Source organism: Mandrillus leucophaeus, unplaced genomic scaffold (genome assembly GCF_000951045.1).
Source record: "Mandrillus leucophaeus isolate KB7577 unplaced genomic scaffold, Mleu.le_1.0 Scaffold186, whole genome shotgun sequence".
NCBI classification, from domain to species: Eukaryota; Metazoa; Chordata; class Mammalia; order Primates; family Cercopithecidae; genus Mandrillus; species Mandrillus leucophaeus.
The window spans coordinates 5,460,971-5,483,498 of record NW_012101876.1 but is presented as its reverse complement, the minus strand read 5'-3'; the positions used below and the strand labels follow the sequence as shown (position 1 = coordinate 5,483,498).

General features: G+C 35.1%; 1 protein-coding gene across 1 annotated transcript in view; it reads left to right on the top strand.

The window, feature by feature from the left end:
- Nucleotides 1–22,024, top strand: part of MRPL3 (mitochondrial ribosomal protein L3) — a 41,638-nt gene extending 19,614 nt beyond the window's left edge. The window contains exons 7-11 of the mRNA XM_011977977.1: nt 12,111–12,219; nt 13,686–13,763; nt 15,275–15,352; nt 20,587–20,920; nt 21,246–22,024. Of these exons, the coding sequence (XP_011833367.1) occupies nt 12,111–12,219; nt 13,686–13,763; nt 15,275–15,352; nt 20,587–20,739 (418 nt within the window). The 3' untranslated portion in view covers nt 20,740–20,920; nt 21,246–22,024. The remainder of the gene's footprint in view (nt 1–12,110; nt 12,220–13,685; nt 13,764–15,274; nt 15,353–20,586; nt 20,921–21,245) is intronic.
- Nucleotides 22,025–22,528: the final 504 nt, after the last annotated feature.

Genomic DNA, 22,528 nt, shown 5'->3' with positions numbered 1-22,528 from the left:
CCGCAATAAACATGTGTGCATGTGTCTTTATAGCAGCATGATTTATAATCCTTTGGGTATATACCCAGTAATGGGATGGCTGGGTCATATGGTACTTCTAGTTCTAGATCCTTGAGGAATCGCCATACTGTTTTCCATAATGGTTGAACTAGTTTACAATCCCACCAACACCAGAAGTAGTTCTTCATCAAAAGGATGGTAGAAGACAAATTTATTTAGATTGTATGAGGAAGATTTTTACATCTAATAAATAAAACTCCCTAGCAGAACATTTTTACATAGTTTTATTATACTATCAATAGATAATGAAGCCCAGTCTTTGAAATATGGCAGTTTATGTAATTCATTCCAAATAAAATCTTTAAAAGAGCATGTATCATGATGTCTTTTCTCCCTGCCCCTACCCTGGGTACATTTTTAAAGTTTATGTTCTTGTTCTGTGGTAGCAATTATATTCCATTGTAACTTTTAATAGATGATGGTTTAGAGTCTAACATTTTCCCATTCTTTCAGTCTCAGTTTTGAAGAGGGAACTATAGATAATGTATAGATAGTGAGTAAGCTGAGGTATGACTGTTAATTCTACCCTCAGCATAGGATGTTTAGCCCATTTTTTTTCTGTTGAATTCTAGTGGTGCTTATTATAACTTGTTAAAAAAAAAAAGGAGAATGAGAGAAGAATGAAACAACAAATAAAAAGAAAACTAAAGATACATTCTGCTGTGTTTAGGGAGCAGTGTTAGTATCTGCCTGAAATGACTTGAAGGACAGAGATGGTAGTGATGCAGTCATAATAGCATGGAGAGACACTTCCTGCTAGGTGTCTTGTTGATCTTTGAATTCATGACAGTGCATACCTGAAGTAATTTTTCTTCTGGTTATCTGTAATTTATTTATTTACTTAAAATTTGAAGTCAGAAGACTTCAGGTACTTAAAATAACTTTTTCTTTCTGAAAGGATAATTTAAAAATCTTGTCTACAAGTCTGGGCTGATTAAAACAACTCATATTTTCAGGAATAATCTTACTACTTTAAAGTTGTCATTGCCCTTTTAAATTCTCATTACCTTCTGCTCTCAAAACAGAAAAATAACTACTTGATAATGTTATCATTAGTAATAAATTTTGGTTTTTTGTTTTTTTTTTTCTTGAGACGGAGTCTTGCTCTGTTGCCCAGGCTGGAGTGCAGTGGCGTGATCTCAGCTCACTGCAAGCTCCGCCTCCCGGGTTCACGCCATTTTCCTGCCTCAGCCTCCCGAGGAGCTGGGACTACAGGCGCCCGCCACCATGCCTGGCTAATTTTTTGTATTTTTAGTAGAGACGGAGTTTCACCGTTTTAGCCAGGATGGTCTCGGTCTCCTGACCTCGTGATCCGCTTGCCTCAGCCTCCCAAAGTGCTGGGATTACAGGTGTGAGCCATCGCACCTGGCCAGTAATAAAAATTAAGGGGAGTGGGGTGGAGGAGATTAGGTATTGGAGCACCTTGGCAAATTTACTGAGATTCAGTTAGTTTGGATTCTTTCATTCAGATACCACAATGTGTAAAGAAGTATGTTGCCTATCAAAGTCTTAAAAGTGTTTAAACTGTCAACATGGGTTCTTAAAAGAGTAAGGACTTTGTGGGCTCTATACCTAGCCCAGTACACTGTTGAGTGGAGTGTCTACACACTGTCAGAAACTCTGCCCACAAGCTCATTGTTCTAACTGATAGATGTTGGTTGTAAACTCTGGAAGGAGAAAGCAAGGTATGTGCTGCCTTCGGGATACAATTGCTGTGCTGTCCTGTGTATTTTCAATTTTATTTCATTTTTAACAAGTAACTTTATGTACAAGTTATTCAAAGCAGTGTGTTTTTAATGTATTAGTGAAACAGTTTTCAAAATGAGTGATTAAACTATAGAGAGAAATAATCTTTGTAAAAAATAATCCCCCTTAAATCAGTCAGAATGAATGTGTGGTTGGAGAGTGGTGTCTTGGGGTTTTATTTAGTTGTTTTGTTGGGTTAAAAATTTTATTAGTGGTCATCTATAATTGCCTCCCTATTTACAAAGCAGCACGTTTTTACTCAAGCTCAGCCAAATTAAGGCCTAATAAGAGACAATCTAGGGTGGTGGCTAAAAGCATGGGCCTTTCAGTAGCTCTGTGACCTAGATAACTTTCTTAATCTCTTTGCTGCTTCATTTTTCACATAAGAATAATTGTAAATGTACTTCATAGCCATATTACAAAGATTGAATGACAGTGCATAGAAAGCTCTTAGATCAAAGCCTGGCACATAATAAGTAAATGCTCAGAAGTATTAGCTACTATCACTATTATTAATGTTGCTGCTTTGTAATTTGTTTCAATTTTAAAAAGAAAGATCTGTGTTTTCCTGAATAGAAAATATCTTTCGAAATGAATAGAAAACATGACATTATTAGGAATTCAATTCTCGTGTTTTCTAATACATTAAGTTTTGCCTTACTTTATATTTTATGTAACGAAGTAGTAGCTTTACAAAACACTCTAGATAATTTTAAGATCACATACTATCTGTTGTATCTGGAATTTACAGAGTAATGAGGATGCCCTTGAAATGGCTTCATGCCTCTGTGATTTGCTGGAATATTTTAATATTTTTCTTCTAATCTATTTCTTGAGAGGCACTATGACCTGGGTTGAAAGCGTGGCTGGATGCTTCCATTTACCAGCAATTTGATTTTGGGCAAGTGGCTTAACTTGTGGGGATTTTGTTATCTTTAACCTGAGGGTCTGAGGCTAAATGGTTTCTAAGGTTTCTTTCAATTCTAAAAATCTATTTCCAAAAAATAATTCCTCAGTTTTCGAAATGGCATAACTCACCCTTATCTGCACTAATGAAGAAATAATACACGACAGTAGATTCATAGCTCATGACAATATGGCTTTCTAATCTGTTGAAGAACATTATATGGCTTCAGAAAATATATGTCCTTTCATGATATTGTAGAATTGTTTATTTGTGTTTTCTTTTATGAGAAGAACAAATATGCCCAGGACAGCAAATGTGGTGTTCTGGGTTTATTTAGTGCAGTTGGGAAATTGAAGGAATCACTGCACATTTGGCTGTTTGTACTATTAAGTGAGCTAGATTTGATGTCAGAAAAGCCATAAGCAGTGCGCTCCTCGCACTCTTGTTGATAAAAATGTTCCCAGATATTGATGGGAGGTTTATGGTTTTTAGACAGAAATCATATACCTGCATTTCAGGTCATGCTGTCACAAATTTGTCCTCAAGAGTTACAGCTATACCGATATTCCATGCCACTTTCTAACTATATGTGAATGGAACACAAAGCAACTGGAACTGACTTGTGGGCTCAGCAGCTGTTCATCACTAATCAAGTAGGTTTAGACAGCAACACTGAATTGGGTAGAAATTGACTCCCACACTTTACAGGGATCTTCAGTAAAGATGCTATGTGGAAATGGAAGTAAGTAGGAAACATCTGGGGAAGTTTGCTGAAATGAGGAGAAGCTATAGTAAAAGATTAAAATGTTTGTGCCATATTAGTTCATCATGAGTTAAAAGCTAATCCTGAGGGAGATTGTCAACTGGCTAATAAGCCTTTTATATACGTGTAATATATTTTGGCAAAAATTGTTCTTTTTTGTTTATTGGAATTTTTTGTTTGTTTTAAAACTAAGAACATTTGGATAGTTTGAATCTAAAGCATAATAAAGTAGTATAGCCTACCAGAATTTCTTTTGATGTTGATTTAGACATTTTGCTTTTATATTCAGTAATACTGTATCACAGTTAAAAGATTTCGTCTTAATTCTGATCTGTTTTAGTGGTTCATTTCAGCTCAGTCTTGATTTTAGCTAGAAACGCAGGTGAATCTCCATTTTACCATAACAGAGAAGCTGATTTTTAAACCAGTAATTTCTTCACCTTCCCACCCCCACTTCTATTTATTAAATTTTAAAAATGTAGCCTGATTTTGGTGTATTCTTAAAGAAGTCAAGTGTCCTTTTTCCATTTGGTACACAGTTACTGGTGTTTTGAGTGATATATGTACAAGTCGCTTAAACATCTTACAGCATAAAGAGAGAAAGTTAATTTGGAGGGCATACTAGTAGACCTTGCCTGACTGTGCTCATGGCCAGGCAGGGGGGACAGTGTATGCAAGAATAATTTGGAGTTCCTGCCAGCTCTAACCAGCTTCATCAGTGGCTGGATAAATTGCAGGACTCTAAACATTTCCCTGAAGAAAAAAAGAAAACTTAATTTGGAAATGGTTCTAATTGAAAAACCTCTGCTTAGAGTATGGATTTTGATTTTTAAAAAATAAAAATCAGATATTTTGGGCTGGGCATAGTGGCTTACACCTGTAATCCCAGCACTTTGGGAAGCCAGAGTGGACAGATCACTCGAGGCCAGGAGTTTGAGACCAGCCTGACCAACATAGCGAAACTTCATCTCTACTAAAAAGACAAAAAATTGGCCATGGTAGCAGGTGCTGCTTGGGAGGCTGAGGCATGAGAATTACTTGAACCTGGGAGGCAGGGGTTGCAGTGAGCCAAGATCACACCACTGTACTCCATCCAGCCTAGTAAACAGAGTGAGAGTCTGTCTCAAAAAAAAAAAAAAAACTGAATGTTTTACAGGTGATGCAACTTGATAATAAATACTTGGTTGTTTTTTCATGACAATAGTGGAAAGATGGACAACGTAGTACAAAGGGTATTTGAGGCAGAGGGAACAAAATGAACAAAGGCATGGAAGAGTGGCTTATTTAGGGACTTATGGAGTAATCTGCTATGACTAAGATTTTTCAGTGTTTGGAAGTCAGGTTGGATCCAGTTATAAAAAGCCTTATATATTCTAACCTAAAAATTTTACTGGGGAACCATCTAAGTTTGTTTGCTTGTTTTTGTTTCTTAAAGCAGAGTACAAATTTATTTGATTAGATTACCACCTTGGGAATTTTGCTCTAGTGGCTGTGAAGGATAACTTGAAGAAAGAGGGATGTTTGGTTTGTTTTGGAAACACTGTAAGTGAATGGCTGAGGTACTTCCAGTTGGATATGGTTGGTACATCTGTAGAATGGAATTGTAGCAGAATTCTTGCCAGAGTGCAAGGTTGTGGAGCTCCAGCTTATTACTAATAGCTTCAGGGGTCAACAAACTTTTTCTCGAAGAATGGGAAGTAAATATCTTAGGTTTGCAGACATTATGTTCTCTCTTGCATGTGAGAGAACTAACTTATTCTGCCATTGCAGCTCTAAATTAGAGATAGGCAATATGTAAATTAGTGTGCATGACTCTATCCCAATAAAACTTTATTTATAAAAACATACAGCCAGCACAGGCCATTTTGCCAATCCCTCTTTTTAAACCTTAGTGAGAAGAGAATCAGAGGCAGCAAGAGGAAAGAAATTTCTCAAAGAATATTATGGAAGCAGGAAAATAGGGAGGAAATGATGACAATGGAAAGGGATGGGATGTTAAGGGGTAGAGGAAAACCCTGTGGAGAGATTCTACTTTAAAAGAGCCTATGGAAATCTAAACACTAATGTTAAGAAATTACTAAATTTTTTAGGTCATGATAATGGTATTGTGGTTTTGTTCTTTAAAAGTATTCTTATCTTTTAGAGATATGTACTGAAATATTTGTGAATGAAATGATAGGGTATCTGGAGTTTGCCTCACAATAATCTATTGGAGTTGTCAGGAGAGAGAAACAGATGAAAAAAAAATAGGCCTTGAGTCAATAATTGTTTGACACTGGGTGATGGATACATAGGGATTTATTGAGTTAATCTCTCTGCTCCTGAATATTCCTTAAAACTTCCAAAATAAAAAGCTGTTTTAGTAAAAGACTTGGATTTGGGATTTGGGGATTAACCTCAGAGTGAATTCCAAAGAGTAATTGGAGAGAAAGATGGATTGCAGAGAGTGAATGGTAGATGAGAGAAAGAGAAGCAGTTTGTGTTCCATTGAAGAGGAGGAAGGATATGAAGGGAAAAGAAGGTAGGAGAATCCAGTGACTTCTCAAGGGAGAGACTTAGGGGATGGGAATTTTAGAGGAAGTTCTCAGAGGGCACAGAATGGATGGGTTTAAAAGCAGGTATATGGTCACTGTTTACCTTATGGACATTTCATTTTATCCCCGTAGACAAGTATATCTAGAATCATGCAAGGAAAGGCAGTTTCCCACAAAGTAAAGAAATACATGACAGATTTATATTAAAACCTGTGTGTCTGCTGGTAGACGTTTGGGCATTTGTCACAGTATAGCAAGGGAATGCAATTTTCATAGTAAGAATCTCTAGAGATTTAGAGAATTCAGTGGGAAGCATTAAATTGTGCATTCCCTTCTGCAGGATTATTAGCCATACCTTTAAGCTTCTCTTTTCTTCAAACCATCTTTTCAAACTAAAAGGCATGCCCATTATACAATAATCGGAAACTATAGGACATAAGAAAGGAGACTTAATCCCCTGTCTTCCCAGGACACAGCTATAGCCAGTAACAAATTTTACTCTGACGTCTCTAGACAGGGCACTAGGGCTAAATAATACACAGTTTCTACCCTTCGTGCACTGAAAGTGTACTAAGGGGAAATGGACTGAGAAGCAAGGACAATAATGTTTCCTGGATTAAATGATACATCTGAATTTCTGTATTTTAGTGTAGATACTCTAAATAAAATACATCTTTTGTGTCTTTTTAATTTTCAAATATATCTCACTAAAATTGGGATCTCTATGTTCTTTCCACTTTAAGCTTTCCTTTATTTGATTTTTTTCTGCTATCATTAATTAAAAACTACAGCAGAAAAGGGGTAAGGGATATGAAACATAAAGTATATTGTATATTATTTTTAGTAAAATGAAGATTTTATTTTGTATGACCTATGAAAACCTTATATTTGAAATGTGTCTGGCTATGCTAAGGATAGATTAATTCATTTCTTGCTTTTATTTTTGTTCTCAAGTTGAGTGACAACTGAGAGTAGTATAAATACCTGTACCTCCCATGGATCAACAGGTACACTCTGTTCTCCCTAATCTGAATTCAGCCAATAATTTGTCCTGTTATTTGTGTTCTATTCTTTTGTTTAAAAGTTACTGAAGAGGTTCTCATTGTACACAGTATAACCACATGATGTATTCTAGAGCTGGATTGAAAAGCAATCTGTAATTAGCCAACAGATAATTAGCACTTTCAGGATACCACTTTTATCTTACAATTATTTACTCTTAAAATGAGCTAAATTATCTTCTGTAGTTCACCTGACATGTGTTCTATTGGTGCATGCCTTCACACTCTCTTTTTAAGTAAGAGATCATCAGTTTAAGAACACAAAAGTACCAGTAAACTTTCTACCAAGAATGGCCAATGTAACATGTTAATTTAGATTAGTGTTGCCAGCCTCTCTCTCCTTTTTTCTTTGAAGTGTTGTTTGCCAAGTGATATGGTACGTTCAGATTACTCTTTAGGTATTTCCTTTTCACTTGTAAATTGCCAAGCACTGTACTTTTCAATTATATTCTAAAATTCAATGTTAAATGGAAACATTTGTTGAATTTCTGAAGCATAATTTCAGTTAAGTATTTGATTATTCTCTTCTTAGATGTTAATCAGTTTACATAACTAAATAGTGGGTTTTTATTTAATATGTGTTATGTTTTAGCTCTTTGATCAGATATACACATTATTTTGAGTTTTCACATAAAAAAATTATATACACACTGTTCACGGGCTTAATGTGAAGAATGTGGTGTAAGCTACTTTTAAATTATTCTTATAAAAGTAACTTTTGACCTATGATTTGATAGTATTCACCTGTTAAGTTGTACATATAATGTATCATTTTTGTTTTTAAGTTTGAGGTCTCACTATGTTAGCCAGGCTGGCCTCCCCTGACCTCAAGCAGCCCTCTCACCTCAGCTTCCCAAAGTACTGGGATTACAGGCGTGTACCACCGCACCCAGGCTTATCCTTATTTTTAGAGTGCATTTTTGATGTATCGAAAACAAACTGTATTATTCATGTAGGCTTTCTTCAATCCAGTGCTCTCTGATAATTGCTTGTTCATAGCAAAGTCCTTGTGGAAATAAGTTTGTTTTTATAATCTTTTTCTCTTTGTCCTCTTTGTAAATGACCTGAACAGTACACTATATAATAATAGCTAACATTGGTGGAGTTAGGGAATACTCTGTTAAAAATATGTTGATGTTTTATCTAGTGAAAGGTGAAAAAAATCTTCATTTTAAGAGTATATAAAAATATGTCACATGCCTGGCATGGTGGCTCACACCTGTAATCCCAATACTTTGGGAGGCCCAGCTGGGAGGATCACTCAAGACTAGAAGTTCGAGACCAGCCTAAGCAACAAAGCAAGACCCCTCTATCTACCAAAAAAATTAAAAATTAGTTGAGTGTGCTGGCATGCACCTGTAGTCTGTAGTCCTAGCCATTCACAAGGCTGAGACAGGAGGATTGCTTGAGCCCAGGAGTTTAAGACTGCAGTGAGTTATCACTGTACCACTGCACTCCAGCCTGGTTGGCAGAGTAAGACCCTGTCTCTTTAAAAAAAAAAAAAATTTTAAAGTCTAGTACAGTCTTACAGTTTTTTTTCTAGTCTTTTCATTGTGTCCTTTGTACTGATATATTCAAAGACAAATTTTATTTTTAATTGACACATTGCAGTTGTATTTATGGGGTACAAGTTGATGTTTTAATATGTGTGTATATTGTGTAATGATCAAATTAGGGTAGTTACGGTACCTGTTACTTCATGCATTTATCATTTTTTGTGGTGAGAACATTTAAAAACCTTCCTAGCTATTTTGTAATATATAATAATTTACTGTTAACCATAGATACCCTAGTGTACCATAGAACACCAGAACTTAATCCTTCTATCTAATTGTAGCTTGGTACCTATTAACCAACCTTTCCCCATCCTCCTCATTCCCATCCTCATCCTCTCCCCAGTCTCTGGGTAATCACTGTTACACTCTCTATTTCTATGATAGCAACATTTTTTAGAGTCCACATGTGAGTGAGATCAACATTATTTATCTTTCTGTGTCTGGTATATTTCACTTAATATAATGTCCTCCAGTTTCATTAACATTTTTGCCAATGGCAGGATTTTATTTTTTATGACAGAATCATGTTCCATTGTGTATATGTGCCACATTTTCTTTATCCATTTGTCTGTTGTTGGACACTTAGATTGATTCTGTATCTTGGCTCTTGTGATTAGTGCTCAATAAATATAAGATCTCTCTTCAACATACTGATTTCATGTCCTTTGGATATCTACCCCATAGTGGGATTGCTCGATCATATGGTCTTCATATTTTTAATGTTTTGAGGGATGCTTCCATACTGTTTTCCATAGGCACTATACTAATTTATATCCCCACTAACAGTGTATGTGTTCTCTTGTCCACATTCTCACCAATGCTTCGTTTTCTTTTGTCTTTTTGACAGTAGCCATTCTAACTGGAATAAGATGGTATCTCATTGTGGTTTTGATTTGCATTTCCCTGATAATTAGTGGTTTTGAACATTTTCATATACCTGTTGGCCATTTATTTGTCTCCTTTTGAGAAATGTATTAAGATATTTTGCTCATTTTTTAATTGGGTTATTTGGGTTTTTTTAGTTGAGTTCCTTTGCAGTTATTTTAGTTGTTTTTTTGTTTTGTTTTGTTTTGTTTTGTTTTTGCAGTTCTTTTAGTATGTATGTTAGATATCTCTTGTCAGATGTAGTTTGCAGATGTTTTCTCCCATTCCGTAGGTTGTCTCTTTGCTTTGTTTCTTTTGCTGTGCAAAAAACTTTTGAGTTTGATGTAATGTGTCTTTTCTTTTGCTGCCTGTGCTTTGAGGTCTCATTTAAAAATACATGCCCAGCCCAGTATTGTGAAGCATTTCCCCTATATTTTCTTCCAGTAGTTTCATACTTTTTTTTTTCATTACGTCTTTAATCCATTTTGAATTGATTTTTGCATATGGTGAGAGAGAGGGGTCTAACCTCATTACATATGGGTATTCAAATTTTCCAGCACCATTTATAGAACAGACTGTCTTTCCCCAATGCGTGGTATTGTTACCTTTGTCAAAAATGAATTGACCATGATGTGTGAATTTATTTCTGGGTCCTCTGTTCTATTCCATTGTTCTGTGTGTCTGTTTTTATGCCAGTAGCATGCTCTTTGGGCTCCTATAGCTTTGTGTAGTATGTTTTGAAGTCAAGTAGTGTGATGTCTCCAGCTTTTTTATTCTTACTCAGGATTGCTTTGGCTATTCAGTGTCTTTTGTGGTTCCATATGAATTCTAGGATTATTTTTTCTATTTCCATGAAGAGTGTCATTGGTATTTTGATAGAGGTTGCATTAAATCTGTAGACCACTTTCTATAGTATGGCCATTTTAGCAATTCTTCCAGTTCATGAACAGGGGATATCTTTCCATTTACCCACATCCTCTGCAGTTTCTTTCATCATTATTTTATCATTTTCAGTGTAGAAATCTTTCACTTCCATTATTAAGTTTATTCCTGGTTATTTATTTTTTCGTAGCTATTGGAAATGGAATTGATTTCTTGATTTTTTTTTTAAATAGTTCACTATTAGTATATAGAAACACTACCAATTTTATACTTTAATTTTATATCCTGCAACTTTACTGAATTTATTCTAACACTTTTTTGGTGGAGTCTAGGATTTCCTATATATACCATCTGCAAATGGGACAACTTTACTTTCTCCTTTACAAGTTGGATACCTTTTATTTCTTTATCTTGCCTAATTGCTGTAAGACTTCTAGCAGTGTTGAATGGAAGTGGTGAAAGTGGGCATACTTGTCTTGTTCCTGATCTTAGGGGAATAGCTGAAAGCATAACATCAGTATGTTTGTCATATGGCCTTTGTTGTTTCAAGCTACATACCTTCTATACCTAATATATTGAGCATTTCAGAAACAAACTTTAATAATGCTTGAGCTTTAGTTTTGTTTGCTTTCTACCTGGATCATGGGGTGTTCTTCTAAGGTAACAGAATTTGAAAATAGAGTGATTTCATTTTAAAAGGAGATTTTAGATAGTAAGAAATTATTACTCTCTGATTTTATTTCTCCATTTGTTTCTTCTCAACCCTGAGATGAAGATCCTTCTGATATCTTCTAAAATAAAATTTGTTCAGCATTTAGAGCATTGTTTTTTTCTATTTAGTCCTCTATTATACTAGTACCTTTTACTGCCTAACTCATCCTAAAACTTAATAGCTTAAAGTAAAAAACATTTATTATCTCAGTTTTCTGTGCTCAGCAATCCCATTATAACTTAGCTGGATGCCTCTGACTTGGGGTCTCTCCCAAGGCTGCAGTCAAGTATCACCCAGGGCTGTAGTCATGTCAGGGTTCTAATTGGGGAGAATCTGTCTTCATACCCACTAATAGGCCATTGGTGGACCTCAGCTCCTTCGTTAATAGCTGGAGACATCCTTGCGGCTTGTGTCTCCATAGGACAGTTTACACTAACTGTGGAAGTTGGCTTCCTTCAGAGCCTGGCAAGCAAGAGAGTACCAAGATGGAAGCTATAGTCTCTTTGTAACCAAATCTCAGAAGTGACATCTCATCACTTTTGCCATATTTTATTTATTAGAAGCAAGGGACTAGGTTCACCCAAATTCAAGGGGAGGGAATTAAGCAAGAGCATGAGTACCAGGAGGTGGTGATCTTTGGGTTCCATCTTAATGGCTGCTTGCCATATCTGTTTTAAGTACTTTGAAACTTCTAGAGCTTTTCCATTTTTACTGTGTCATCTTCACAGGATTAGGATGATAAAACTCCTGTTCAGATAAAATTCCCTGTGCTTAGCTCGCTGGTGTCTCACAATCTTGAATTAATCATTTTATATAGAATTAGACTCCAGGAAGGGATGCAGACCAGGACAGAGATAAAGGAATGTTTATTTGCAGTTTTACTTGTATAGCCTTTTCTAGTTATTTAGATAAGAAGCTTTGTTAAAACTCTAACAAGAAAGTGTACAGTTGGTACTAGAAAGTGTACAATTGGGAATAGTCTATGCTCTTTTCATTATGTAAATTCTAACGTTTGTTTTGTTCAGTATTGGTAAAGGTTTTCAAGGAGTCATGAAAAGATGGGGATTTAAAGGCCAGCCTGCTACGCATGGTCAAACGAAAACCCACAGGAGACCTGGAGCTATTTCAACTGGTGTGAGTATAACTAGTGAAGCTCTTTTTAATGCTAAATATTCAACTTCTGCACCTGTAGTCCTCAGTCCATCCTTGATATGAAGTCACATAATTTTAGTCTGACACCAGGGAGCTCCAAGTACTTGTCACACTTTTATGGATCCTTGCCCCTCACTCATTTCCCAGAGCCAGACTAGAATTAGTTATATTCCACAAGGTTAGCTGAGCATCTGTAGTTTGACTGTATATACCCTGAGTCTAAATTTAAAAGGTACTTTGTGCAAATGTTGAATTCAGTTTGTCTTTTGAATTAGTATCAGTTAGCAATTCTGAAATAATTTTCTGTGAATTGTAGGATTGAGCAGATAAGTAAATATATTGATAATGGAGCTAGGTTTCTCACTATTGGAAAAGGGCATTGAAGTTTGAAAATGGGAAAATTAAAATGAACCCTATAGTGTTGAATTCAAACTGTAAGTATGCATATACTGCTTGGTGGGGGAGGGGAATGCCTGCATGCACACAAGGGAAAATGTAACACAGAGAAATAGAGGGATGTGTGTGTGTGTATATGCCTTAGTTCTGTCTACTGGAACATTGTAGTCATGTATAATGGAATGTATTTGTAGAATGAATAAGAGTGATACTTAGTCTATAATACCCAGAATTGTCTTTTAAGCCTATTGGTTACATATTAAACATATCTAATGCCATGATGAGGTATTTATCTAATGCCATGTTGATAAGTAACCAATATGTTGGTTACATATTAAACATATCTAATGCCATGATGAAGTTTCACCTGTTATTGTGAGAGCAGCTGATGGAAAAGTGTTTATATTCTGAGAATTCATGTATTGTAAGAAGCTGTTCCATTTTAGTCGTAATTCAGATTTGCTTCTTTAGATACAGAACTATCATCCATTATCAGAGCCAAAATCAGAGACTGTGTGAAGCTGTTAGATTTATATAAATCAGAGAAAACCAGGGCTAGACAAACCAAGTATTCCGATAACTAACTCTGTCCTTTAATATTTTGATCAAGGAAAGTAACATCTAATGCAAAGAGGAGTAGGACCATCCCAGCACCAGTGATATAGGTGAAGTCCATTAAGTCAGTTAATGCAGAAGATGAGTTCAAAACAGGCCTGGCAGTCCATTTTTTTCTTTGAATGATGTGTCGGTGTGTCTGTATGCCCTTGTCCTTTTTTAATTCTTACCCAGTATTAGGTCAGTTGTTACTGAGTTTTTCTCCTAAATCTGTTTCTTAGTCTGTATTTATTTTGTCAGTCTAGTCACATTTAGAAAGGAAATCCTCTAGGAGTAAATATGTCTAAATCCATATTTAGTTCCTTACTGGGACCTAGCCGAATAGGGGAAAAATAAAACATTTTAATAATTTATATTTTTAGTTTGCATTGTGGTTTGATCAGTTCTGTTTAAAATTGATAGTACTTAAAAGTGTTAACTTTAGTTTTCTCATTTAGGATATTGGCAGAGTCTGGCCTGGAACTAAAATGCCTGGAAAAATGGGAAACATATATAGGACAGCGTTTGGACTGAAAGTAAGTTTTACAAGTGGTTCTTTTTAGGAGCAGCTAAATTGTCTAAATGCAAAGGCAGCAGAATATGTATTTAATCTGTGTCTATGTACCATTGTTCTAATAGGCTTTAAAATTATTGAGGAAAAGAGGATACATGAATTGTGTGTGTGTGTGTACACTCTAGTTGTAGTCATAGTGGTAGTAATGGTAGTGTATATTTCAAGCCATGAAAAGTGCAGTCATTAAAGAGACAAAATTAGTAGTCCTCTCTTGGACCTGGAAGATTTTTACAAGATATTGTTGCATGAAAAAAAATAAGTTTCAGAGCATTCACTATAATACTCTTTATTGAGTAAAAGATTGAACAAAAGCTCTCTACATATGTATGTTGCTGTGCCATCATATAATCACAGAAGAGTGGAAGGGTATATACCAGGTTCTTGGATTATATATCAGATGTGTGTGTGTGGAAGTGGATGTAGGTAAGGAGAAGGAGAGTGGGAGACAATCAAAATAGGAGGAAACAATAGCACTACAAAAGAATTGTGATATACGTCCGTTTTTATAAAAAATATTTATGTGTATTTAAGAGAAGTTGGATTCAATCTCTACCAATGAGAAATGTATCTAAGTAAAACTGAGTTATACTATAATGGATGCTGTATAACTATATTTCTGTTAAGCAACTAATGTTTGTATTTGTTTGCCTATATGTTTTAAAGTGTGGAAAGTACAAAGAAGAAAATAAGCCACCCATGAGAACAGTACCCAAAGACAATTACTGGAAACATTTTGGTGCATATCCTCCCAGTCTCTATTCTGGATACGTTTTATGTATAAATTTTGACCAGGAGAAGTTTTCAAATTTTGTATAATTAAACCTAAGATTTTTTTACCCCTTTTATTACAATTATACCCATCAGACACCATCTATTTGCTATATTTTCATTGTGTGTGTGATTTCAATTTCTGTAATATTTAATATTTATTCATTATTAGATAGGAGCCATGGGTCAAACTTGATTTCTTCTCCAAATATTTTATTTTCTCAGTACCATTTTTTGACCAATCATTCTCCCATTTATTAAGCTTTTTCTCCACATGAAGGTCTTTTGAGGACCATCTACTCAGTCTCCTTACTTTAGAAATTAGAATCAGTGAGGTCGCAGCTTCTCCAGCCTGTAGGTACAGCAAGCTAGTATTAACTAAAAATTAAATTAAATTAAAATTCCACTTGTTATTGTTAATGGTGCCAACAGAGTCCTTTGAGATATCCAAATAGTCTTGATCATTCAGTCACAGAGATCTCTATTTAAAATGAGAGTTTTCTACTACTTCCATAAGATATATCTGCTGTGGTCTTCTATTACGAGTCATCCATAGGACTTGAAGTTTTTCAATTCTTATTCAACATTCTGAAGTACTGATAAGATTATTTACTTTATAAGCAACTTCCATCCTTAGCTTTTAATAACATTGTTTGTTTTAATACAAGTATATCCTAAAATTTTTGGTTTTATCTCATGCTTTAGGTGTGGAGAATAAACACAAAGCACAACATAATCTATGTAAATGGCTCTGTACCTGGACATAAAAATTGCTTAGTAAAGGTAAGTATAAGTGTCTTCTTTTTTTTTTCCTTTTTTTTTGTTTCTTACTCGCAAGCTGACAAGTTACTGTCTTTATGTTCTGTTGTTTATGTGTGTGGATATTTGCCATAAAGTCTCCTTTGACTCATATATGTGACTTATAAATAAATGGCTGTTTTTTCACATGTTCTCTACTGAATCTTTCTGCTTTTTAGTAGCACCTGAGTGAAAAAAATGCACAAGATAACCTGTATTCTATTTCTGTAAAACCAAGAACCTGTAAAAAGGGTAAAGCTGTGTATTAGTCCATCCTAATAGAATGGATGGACTCATAAAGAAATACCTGAGATTGGGTAATGTATAAATAAAAGAGGTTTAATTGGCTCGTGGTTCCACAGGCTGTACAGGAGGCATGGCTAGGGAGGCTTCAGGAAACTTACAATCATGGCAAAAGGGGAAGGAGAGACAGACATGTCTTACATGGCTGGAGCAGGAGGAAGAGAGGGAAGGGGGAGGTGCTACATATTTTTAAACAAGATCTTGTGAGAACTCACTGTCACGAGAACAGTAAGGGGGAAGTCTGCCCCCATGATCCAGTCGCTTCCCACCAGGCCCCTCTTCCAACATTGGGGATTACAATTTGACATGGGATTTGGGCGGAGACAAAAATCCAAACCGTATCAGGCCAGTAAGCAGAAAGATCTTCAGGAGTATGAGAAGGATATTTGGATAACTATTGCCAAAATAGCAGTATATCTTTGTCCTTCCAAAAGGAACATGTTAGCTTTTTTAAAGTGCCCCATCTACAAATGAATGGATAAAGAAAGTGTGTGTGTGTGTGTGTGTGTGTGTGTGTGTGTATGTGTGTATGACTGAAGAATATTCTAGAGAATACATACACTAAAATATTCTTCAGCCATAAAACAGAATAAATTGCTATTGTTTGTGGTGACGCGGATAAACCTGGAGGACATTATGTTAAGTGTAATAAACTAGGCACAGAAAGACAAATATTGTATCTCACTTTTATGTGGAATCTGAAAAAGTTGATTTCATCGAAGTAGAAAGCAGAATGGTTTTACCAGAGGCTGGGGGAAAATAGTGGGGAGGAGAGCTGGGGGAGGTGGTCTACAAGCACAGTTAGTTAAGAAGAATACATTCCGGTGTTCTGTTATGTAGTAAGGTGACTGACTATAGCTAATAGTAATGTATATTTCAATATAGCTAGAAGACAGGATTTTGAATGTTATCACCACAAAGAAATGATACATGTTTAAAGTAATAGATTTGCTAGTTATCCTGATTTGATCGTTATACAATGTATATATGTATTGAGACATCACACCGTATCCCATATATATGTACAATTATGTGTCAATTATAAGTAAACCCTGCCCCCACTCCCCCCAGAAATGTTTTTTGACTTTTAAAAGAGTTACTTTGACAAACCAGAAATACATGAGGTAAAAATTGGAATCATCAAAAGTGGTTAAAGGTAGCCATTTGAGGAGGAGCTTTTTTATCATTACTAGCACCATGCTCTGATTACATCTTTAAGTGTTTTTCTTTTTAAAAAAAAAAAAAAAGTAAAAAATTTGTACGGATAGATACGTTTTAAGAAAAACTCTTTAAGTTCTCGGAGACTTGCTTCCATAAAATACAAAATAAATATTCTGCGTGGGGTTTATTCCAACATAATACAAATTTTCTTACCTCTGAGTTTTGAATCTTCCATGCTGAAGATAAGTTTGTATTTGACATGATGTCAGATCTTCTCCAGAGTATATTCTTCATTGATTTTCCAATGATAGCAGCAAAGAAATAGTGAAACTTAAACCTCTGATTTTTTAAACTCATTTCCTTATATATATTTTTTTCATTTCTAGGTTCCATTACTAGTAGAAGGAATAATTTTTTGAAATCTTACAAGGAATAAGAGTTTTGCTTTTTAAAATTACCTTTCTGGGACACTTCACTTTACTGACTGGATTATTCTCATTTTTCTTAAAGAAAAAAATGCATTTAAGCCAGGCCTGGTGGCTTGCATCTGTAATTCCAGCTACTCAGGAGGCTGAAGTGGGAGGATAGGATAACGTAGCCTCAGGAATTGGAGGCTGCAGTGAGCTATGATCACACCACTGCTTTCTAGCCTGGGCAACAGAGTGGGACCTAGCTTCTTTAAAAAAAAAAAAAAAAAAAAAAAAGGAAAGAAAAATGCATTTGATGAACTTTTGTAAGTTTTGTTTTTTCCCTTAAGTTTGTGGGTTTTTAAGTTTAAGTAGATTTCTAGTCCCCAAGTAAGGCAGTCATACTTACAATGACAGGCAGTTGAAGCCAGAGGATTGTCATTGTACTTCCCATAGTATTTTGTCTTCATAATTCATATGAAGACGTATCTTCATATCCCTGGCCCTACATTTCAGATCACAGGTTATAAATAGCACAGTCTAATAAAGGAGAAGGATTATTTTTTGTAATAAAAGTATACTGGTCACCAGATTAATTTTTAAATGTCAAATCCTCCTTTTCTGCCCATTTTTCTACATACATGATTCTAGCCTGGTTTTCTAGCCGAACCTTACCATTGATTGCTGTGACTTCTCAAGTACTACTACAACATCTTCTCAAGTACTTCTACAATATCCCTGCCACCAGCAGAGATGAATGGTCAATTATCTTGAAAAACCATAGTACATACAATGACACTCTGATGTAGTTGTATAAATAAATAGTTGATAACCAGTAACATTTATTACTCAGATTTATCGCCTACTTCAATAAAAGGTTGCTTCCAAAAACTCCATTCACTCTCATAATTGGTAATAGTTTGCCATCACTGAAGATACTCAGAAGATACACCAAAGAGTTCTGAAAGAGGAGTCTAAATACATTTTGAAAAACTGTGGCATCAAAACAATGTCCAGTCCCCTTTGAACTATTAACACACTAGTGAATATATTTTTAGCAAGTGTATTTATATAATAAAAGAACTCATCCTTTTAAAAAAGTCTTTGAAATATGGTGCTTAAATAACTTTCTTTTGTAACCTTAAAGAATCTGCCCAGGCATTAATTAAAGTATGAATTTGGGGAACATTTTGTAGGTTTGTGTTTTAAATGATAAAACTTGCTGTGTCCTTTCACTCCATTATTTCCGTTCTTCCATTGATTCCATAGCAGGTAAATTAGTCCTTCCTTGCCCACGGGTTTTGAGCCATTTCCTAGTGGGCAGCCAACTTTGTTAACATCCACTCACGTCTTGGGAGCTTTTGTTTCCTCAGAGTACAGGGTTACCAATAACTTTTTTTTTAAGATCCTAAAGTTTTTAAAGATAGTCTTAGAGATGACCAACCTGTTTAATTGTCTTGAGCTTTTTGTTTTGCTGTTCAGATTCACTAAATGTATTAATGAAGGCTAGAGAACTATTGTTTACAGCGTAATAAGTATAAATATATGTTATAAAATACTGTTCATTCATGTTCATTCCTATGTCCTGTATATAATTTATTTTCAGATTTGCCTGGTTTTTGTCTGCCCTTCCGCCATATTTTCTTAGAAGATTTAGACTGGTTTGCTGATAGACATAAAAAGAATGAGGTAGATAATTGAGGAAGTCCTGGTGCAGGCAGGGAAATAGTAAACCTCGGGTAAGATTAAATACACAAAAATACATATGGACTGCAGACCTTTGGCCCTCAACTTTTGCACCACCGAGACAAAAATGGTTGAGATGAGATGTCATTAACGTTTCAGATCCATGAATTATAATACTTAGGTTTTATAAACAGTGCTTCTATTATCTAAAATATGTATCAGGTGTAATAGTTCTATAAAAGTGTGAAAGCAGCTGAGAAGTATCTCTTTGGGTCATTGATGACAATTTTTATTTCTCAAATTAGCACAGAAAGTTTTGTTGTAATTGGTTTTATTGGATTTTTTGCTTGGGATTTATTTTCAATCCTAAATACTGAGCAAATTTAAATTGGTAAGAATATGACTTTTTTCCCTTCTTAAAGTTCAACCCAAGATTAATGGATTGGGGGACAAAACTAAGCAAGTTTACTTTCTTCTGGGTAATTTACTCATAATTTCTTGAAACAATTTTAATAAGAGGGATTAAAGTAGATCTGTTTTTCTGTACCAGGCTGTTCCTAGCAGCTGTGTACCTTATTTCAACCAAATTATTCATTTCTTATTGCTAAAGTAATTATGCCTCATTTTACTCTGTGTATACAATTACATGTAAATTTTTTTAAATTTACTTATGAATGAAGGCTGTAGAATGAGTCAGAAGTTCTGAATAATCCAATATTTTCCAAAAATAAACTCAACATTTTAGATCACATCAGTACCTATATTAAAATTGTTCAGTCTATGAATTCACAGATATAATTAGAATTTTTGAGAATATATAGAGTTAACAGAACTCTTACAGAGATTCATAGGTCTGTTATTGTTTTTGTTAAATATTATTCTGTCTTTAACTTCTCAGTAAGAATGTATGCTCTGACATACATCATGCCGCATTTATTGTATATGAAGATAGGATTCATTCTTGTTGCTGACACCTATAAGCAGAAAATGCACTAAGGCCTTGGGAATATTCAGTACTAAATCAAGGATGATATAAAATAGTTTCAACTTGATATATAAAATAATCTCAACTTAAAGGCCCTCACCCAAATTTGAAAATGCTGAGAATTATCTTTAAATCTTCCATCAATACAAGACTTTTTTTTTTTTTTTGACCATGTGACACAGAAATACAATCTTGTTTATTTGTTTTATTTGCTGGAGAAATGACTCTTTTGGTAGGGGAAGAAAAATGTAAGCTAATTTCCTTAATAAGAAGTGATATTTTTGATTATGTGCTCTTAGAGTTAAGACTAACAAAAATGCTAGTTTGTCAGGTCATTATATTTGAAAATGAATCCATATAAATGAAATTCAAGTAGTAATTTTAGAGTGTGATTTTATCCTGTGGGACAGTCCTAGAGATTCTTATAAGCTAAGATATAAATAATAATTGATGATTTTATCCTTATAGCTGGAGTTTCTGTTACTGGGTTAGTCAGATTTTTTAGAATTAAAGGAAAGCATTGACTGAGTTCTTTTTACTCTATATACGTAACAGTCATGTTACTCACATTAGAAAATGTAGTAGCGGGTATTTCTTTGATTATGAATAATCGCTGAAAAGGCTACCTTTAAAGAACTTAATTCGTATCACTTACTACGATTTTTGCCTTCTCTCAGGTCAGAGATTCTAAACTACCTGCATATAAGGATCTTGGTAAAAATCTACCATTCCCTACATATTTTCCTGATGGAGATGAAGAGGAACTGCCGGAAGATTTGTATGATGAAAATGTGTGTCAGCCTGGTGCACCTTCTATTACATTTGCCTAACATCTTTGGATGTGGCAGAACCTTACACATTCTGTGAGCTTTGATGAGCCAGAGTGATATAATCACCACCAGAAATCATATTCTCCCTTCTTAGTCACAACAAAATCAAACATGTCGTCTTTGTCAAGGGCATAAATACATCATTCATACACCCATTAAATTTTGTTGGAAAATTTGCCACATTAAGGCCGGGCGCGGTGGCTCACACCTGTAATCCCAGCACTTTGGGAGGCCGAGACGGGCGAATCACGAGGTCAGGAGATCGAGACCATCCTGGCTAACACAGTGAAACCCTGTCTCTACTAAAATACAAACAAAATTAGTCGGGCGTGGTGGCGGGCACCTGTTGTCCCAACTACTCGGGAGGCTGGGGCAGGAGAAGGGCGTGAACCCGGGAGGCGGAGCTTGTAGTGAGCCGAGATCGCGCCACTGCACTCCAGCCCTCCAGTCCCGGCGACAGAGCGAGACTCCGTCTCAAAAAAAAAAAAAGAAAGAAAATTTGCCACATTAAACATATGAGTTAGGTAGATTGGATTTGCTGAAATCGGTGTTTGACATATTGGTAAAATATTCATAATTTGTGGACTCGATTCTTTTTTACTGCATATTTCCCAAGTTATCTTAAGATGTCTATAAATTTAACTTTTATTAAAGTTTTGTCAATCTTTGTGAAATAGTGGTTGTGGAACAGTAGAAAACCATATGGGGACTATGGTGCAACCTATTTGGGTAAAGAAACCATTTGCTAAAATGGAGAAAGTAAATAGATTTTTATTTAAATTACAGAAACATACATGTTAAAGCCCAGTCAAAGGAAAAACAATCAAATCATAAATTATGGGTCCTGTTTACATTTTTGTTAGGAGAGGTGATTACTTTTTAGTTTTATCACTCAATTATAAGATCAATGTTGTTGTTGTTGTTTTGTTTGTTTTTTAGAAAGGGTTTTGCTCTGTTGCCCAGGCTGGAGTGATCTTGGCTCACTGCAGCCACGACTTTGTGATCTCAAGTGATCCTTCCACCTCAGCCTCCCAAGTAGCTGGGACTATAGGTGCCCACCACCATGCCTGGCTAATATTTGTAATTTTTTGTAAAAATGGGGTCCCACTATGTTGCCTAGGGTAGTCTTGAACTTCTGAGTTCAAGCTTTTAACCTTCCATGGCCTCCCAATTTGTTAGGATTACAGGTGTGAGCCACTGCATCCAGCCTACGTTTCAAAAAGAATTTATAATGATCAAAGATTGTATGTTCAGACTTTTATTAATCATGTATTAATCAAAATGCTAATTTTGTGGGTTTCTTTTTAATTGTATGAAATTAACATGTATTTACTAATGACTACTCATGACAAATAAGCTTAACCATGTGTATATGCAGACCTCAGCTTAAATACTTGATTTCCTCTGAACCAAATTCTTAATTCACATCACCCAATAGGTTTATTAGTCATAGTGTTAGATCTCCATGTGATATACTATCCTGGTTGTATCACATTTTTCACTTTAAATCCAAAGATAGCCACATTTTTAAAACATTTTTATTTATACTTTATCTTATTTCATTAAAAATATATGGCAATTGATATGAAATCCACACAGTAAAATAGAAAAACAAGAGAAAAATATTTAGGATAATGGAAGTTAGAATAGGCGGTATTTGGGGGAAGGAATAGCGTCAATGTCATATAGATGAGCAGGCTATGCTGTGCAGAGTTGTTATATTCAGATCGTTTGGTTTTGAGCTTCCTGGGTGCTAAAGTAAAACATTGTTTGTTACATACTGTTCGTT